This window comes from Microtus ochrogaster, unplaced genomic scaffold (assembly GCF_000317375.1).
Source record: "Microtus ochrogaster isolate Prairie Vole_2 unplaced genomic scaffold, MicOch1.0 UNK66, whole genome shotgun sequence".
Classification (NCBI taxonomy): Eukaryota; Metazoa; Chordata; class Mammalia; order Rodentia; family Cricetidae; genus Microtus; species Microtus ochrogaster.
In genome coordinates this window covers 2,138,471-2,143,737 of record NW_004949164.1, presented here as the reverse complement: position 1 = coordinate 2,143,737, position 5,267 = coordinate 2,138,471, and the positions used below count along the sequence as shown (strand labels likewise).

General features: G+C 40.9%; 1 protein-coding gene across 1 annotated transcript; it reads left to right on the top strand.

Annotated features, from left to right (window-relative positions):
- The first annotated feature begins 369 nt into the window (after positions 1–369).
- LOC101986631 (vomeronasal type-1 receptor 4-like) lies at positions 370–1,305 on the top strand. The gene has a single exon (XM_005369931.2). The coding sequence runs from the start codon at positions 370–372 to the stop codon at positions 1,303–1,305; it is 936 nt and encodes a 311-aa protein (XP_005369988.1).
- The last annotated feature ends 3,962 nt before the right edge of the window (positions 1,306–5,267 follow it).

The window sequence follows — 5,267 nt, the reverse complement described above, 5'->3', positions numbered from 1 at the left end:
GCAGACAGACACACACACACACACACATACACACACACACACACACACGCACGCGCGCGCACACGGCTTCAACAAGTCAGTTTTGCTAGTGTAGGGCTCAAAAATAAAAATCTCTTTAAAACTTTAGATTTGAATAGCACTTATCAAACTCACCTGTCAGAGCATACACAATATCCCAGAGTCCACAGTGGGGAAAAGGAGGAATGTCAAGGACCTAATCTGCAACATTACATGTGTTTACCGCTGTCTCTTGCAACCCAGGAAATGATATTATGTAAAGTGTGCTTTTCAGGTCCATGTCTAACATTACTGACACTTTCTTGAAAAACTGCATCCTGGACACAAGTTTTTCTACCTAGGAAGGAAGAAATGGTTTTGAAATTTATTAAGGAAACAGTTTTTCTCTTAATGACTATGGTTGGCACCCTGGGAAACATTTCTGTTTCTGTGAATTATATGTTCAGTTGGGGCGGAGGCCCTGAGAAGAAACCCATACACCTTATTCTTATCCACGTGACTTTTACAAACATCATAATCCTTCTTGCAAAGGGATTGACAAACACAATGGTAACTTTTGGTTTGAGAAACTTCCTAGATGAGATAGGATGTAAGATCCTCATTTACCTGACAAGGGTGGCCCGTGGGGTCTCCATCTGCACCAGCGGTCTCCTCACTGTGGTCCAGGCCATCATCATCAGTCCCAGAGCATCTGGGTGGAGGAGGCTCAGACCACAGTCTGCATGGCACATCCTTCCATTCTTTTCATTCTTTTGGATACTCAATGCTTTAATAGGTATGAACCTAATCCATTCCATCACAAGTACAAGCCTGAATATATCACAGTTTAAGAGTGAAAGCAACTGTTATTTTATGCTAGAAAGTCAGAAAATAAAATGGATTGTTCTATCTCTCATGGTCCTGAGAGATGCTGTGTTTCAGGGAGCCATGGGAGGCACCAGTGGCTACATGGTATTTCTTCTCCACAAGCACCACCAGCATGTCCTCTACCTTCAGAACTCCAAGCTTCTCTACAGAACTCCCCCTGAGCTGAGAGCTGCTCAGAGTGTCCTCCTTCTGATGCTCTGTTTTGTTTTCTTCTATTGGACTGACTGTGCTTTTTCTCTATTTTTAAGTCTCTCTTCAGTGGACAATTCCTTGATGGTAAACATTCAAGAATTTATGACTCTTGGTTATGCAACTTTTAGCCCCATTGTGTTGATTCACAGGGATCAACTTCTGACTGAGTGTTGGCATGCTCAGTGGGAGAAATTGAGAAAATGTCTCTCTCCTTTATCTGTTCAATGAGTATGAAAGAGCTCTCAGTCCTGCAATATTGTCAGTAGACAAAGTCTTACAAAGCACTTAAGCATATGTTTATTCTCAATCTTCCTGGTGACTCAGAGCCTTGAGTGGAGAGAGTGAGGAAGACCATAACAAATGACAGTGACATAGAAACCTCATTTTCTGTATTGTCACCTTTTTAAAGGTATTTTGGTTTTCATTTTAAATTTCCTATATTTGTATTCATTTATTGTGTGTGAATAGTTTGCATGCAAGTATACCTGTGTAGCACATGTATGCCTGGACCTTCAGCTTCTGGGGAAAAAACCATCAAATGCCCTGTGACTGACTGAAGTTATATAGATGTCTCTGAAACAAATTATGACTGCCAGAAATTGAACCTGGCTGCTCTGGAAGACCAACCAGCACTCTTAACTACTGAGCTATCTCTCCAGCACTGAGAAAGTAACTTTCCTTAGAATTTGTAGAACTCATTTCACACCTACGATGACTGGAAGTATGCAGAAGAATTTGGTGGATTGAATCACAATTCATCATGATTTAATCATGTTGCCAAAGGATCTGATTCTACATTCATTTAAATAAAGGATTCACTGCTTGATTTCTTAAATTGGGCACACAGAGTAAGATATTGATATAGTTCTAAGAATCTGCTAGACCTATATTGAAAAATACTTATTGGTATAATCACTGAACATGAAATTGTTGAATCATTAGAGATAGGTTTATGCCTTAATTTTTAAATCTTATCAGTCATATCTGACTAGAACCCCTGTAAACATTTGGGTGCATCATGGATTTACGTTATAATGATGAACATGGACTTACTTTTTGCTTGGTTACACAGTATACACAAAACTTTTAAGTGATATCTGTATTATTCAGTGTTATAATTTAAAAATAGCTTGCTTTTTAATATAAGGATTTATTTTTATTTATGTGTCTATATGAGTTTATGCCTCATTTTTACAGGTGCCCACAAAGGAAAGGAGAGATCATTGGGTCCCTGGAAGCTAGAGCTACAGGCAGTCATAAGTTCTATGATGTGGATGTTGAGGAACCAGGGTCCTCTCCAAGATGAGCGTGTCTCTGAACATCCCTCCTGCTCCTTGTCTTTCTCACGTAAATGTGACTTGTTTGTAGTTAACATCCATTGCTTACCTTAGTCTCACAGCTCTTTTGTGAAAGTCTTTTTCTAATAGTTGATATAAATGACCAGACAAATCAAACACTTTCTAAATCAGTCTGTGTAATTTGACTCAAAAAGAGGTGGTGACAGAACATGGAGAAGGAGTAAAGGAACATAAATTTAATCTGAATAATGAAGAGATTGCTCAACATTAAGAATATGCATGGGAGCTTTAAAACAATCTTAAATTTTTTTAAAAAGGATAGACAAGAGATACTTAATTGCTGACACAGCATGACCATGGATGGCCTGGACTTAAGTGGTACACAAAATTGCTCTATTCAATTTCCCTCTAAAAGTTAGAGTGTGTTCAGAAAAAAAATTGATTAAACATAAATTAAAATGTTAATACATAATGAAAATTCTAAATGAGTATAGGATAGTGAAGCCAAACTGAAAATGGGATTCAATAACTCCCTTCAGGCAAATCACAGATTTGACAGGTGGATTAGTATAGATAACTTCATCATTTCCTTATGCTCAATGCACTGCTCATCACTAGGATGAACCTGTGGACATTATACTAAATGAAATAGGTCAGCTGCATGTAGACAAATACCACATGATTTTACTAATAAGTGGAACCTAAATACAAAAGAGAATGGAGTCTTCAGTGTGTGGTGTGCAGCCTACAGCCCTCAGAAACTACCTGCATATGGTTTTGGGCTTTGAATTTGTTGTTGTTTTAATTTTTTATTATTTAAAACAATTCTCTGGGAGGTGGAGGCAGGGGGATCTCTACAAGTTCTAGCTCAGCCTGGTCTACAGAGCGAGTTCCAGGAAAGTCAAAACTACACAAAGGAAACCCTATCTTGAAAAACAAACAAACAAAAAATCAAATTTAAATATACTTTGAAAATAGCCTTCCACTCTTCCAATTTCCTCCAGAACCTCTCCTCTTCCCTGTGGCAATTTCACAGACAATGAGGAGAAAGACCATGACCCAAATCATAACCATATTAAAGCAGCTTTATTTGTGAACACATCAGAGCCAAGTCAACACTGTCTCCCCTAACGCAGGGTTCATAAGACCAGATTCGATTCAATTTTCCATACCTCGTTTATAGGGCAAAACCTCAAGGTGGGGGATCTTTTCAAGGCACCATGGTTACAGATGAGAGACCAGGCAGTTAAGAGTTCACAAAGCGGTTGAGGAAATCTTGGAATGTGTGTTATAGAACGTTTCATGGTTATGTGGTAGGGTACAGCCAAGCTCTGAAACAGACACTCAAGTTTGGCAGTCAACAGGCTTAACTTAGCTACAGACTTAAAATGGTTCCCAGGAACAAAATGGCTGAGGGCTGGTTCCTCACCTAACCACCTCAAGTTCATGCATTCTCTCCACTTCTTCAAAACGCTCTCTTAGCTGGGAGATGGTGGCGCACACCTTTAATCCCAGCACTTGGGAGGCAGAGGCAGGCGGATCTCTGTGAGTTCGAGACCAACCTGGTCTACAGAGCTAGTTCCAGGACAGGCTCCAAATCCACAGAGAAACCCTGTTTTGAAAAAAAAAACAAAAACAAAAACAATCAAAACGCTCTTTTAATAATTCAGATGCTGAATCCAAGCCCAGTTCACACTCACTTGGAGGGTATGACAGAAGATCCTCAGAGTTCCTCATTCTTTTGTTTATGGCACAAGAGTTTTTAGCCTCTTTTTGTGAAAAGTGTATCACTTAGTAACGCTCATTGATTCACATCAGAAACACAGGGGAAACAGTGACCTGGAGCTTCCTCCTCCAGGCCAGAGTAGTGACCAGGAGCCACACCCCAGCCCAGCCCAGCCCGGCTCTCACTTCTGCACTGGAGATGCTCCTCTCACCTCCTCTCAGCCCTGTGCCCACAGCTATTCACAGTGCACTGCATCAGCAACTGGAAAGGCCCCCCAGGTGGGACAGCACATGACAGACAGAAGCATCCCTAAGGTAGACAAGTTGTACAGAGACCAGGGAAGAGGGTTGAAGGGGAGGGGAGGGGAAGGAAGGAGGGCAGAAAAAAATGAATAGCTCAATAAAATCAATAAAAAAAAATAAAAATTTAGGTTTATGATTCTTTTACTATCCCTTAGAAGATTACCTTCAGAGATAATGAAGTGATTGATTTTTTTTTTTTTTTGTAAGGAAAAAAATGCAGCCTGGCAGTAAAAGAACTGGCTGAGAAAAAGACTTTCCTTGCTTACACTCTATAATAAATTGTTTGGGTATGAAAGTATGTGGGTTTGTAAGTGCTACAGCTCTGAAGGGAATGGAATCCTGACTGTCTGGAGTCAGGCTATACCTACAGCTCTTCTGGTCAGGGATGGTTTCCCTGCAGGAACATAGAGGCCTGCTCCTCTCTGAGAGAGACTTTACAGCTCAGCTCTGCTCCACTCTACTAAGAGCTTCCCAGCAGAGATGTGTGTTGTTTCTCTGCTCTGACAGAAGTAGCTACTTCTCTGCTTCACTCTGCTAAGGGGGATCTCCCAAACACCCGACACCCAGACACCTCTCATATTTCCACTCTCTTCTCACCCCTAACCCCTATTCCCCTACCCCTCACTCCACTACCTCCACTCCCACAACCCCCACAAAATTGTAGCAGTTTGCTCCTGTGAAAATTGGTCCTTCTCTGCTCTGCCCGGATTCAGCCCTATATGAGCCCAGTGCCTGTTCAGCAGGGAGCTGACTTGCTACTTTTTCCACCCTGGGAGAGGCAGCTGCTCTCCTGGATTCTTCCCTCCCAATAAATCTCTTTTTTTTATTTATTTATTTATTAAAGATTTCTGTCTCTTCCCCGCC

Bases quoted from the DNA above. Each gene is read 5' to 3' on its own strand.
- LOC101986631 (XM_005369931.2), top strand. From the start codon at position 370: ATGGTTTTGAAATTTATTAAGGAAACAGTTTTTCTCTTAATGACTATG.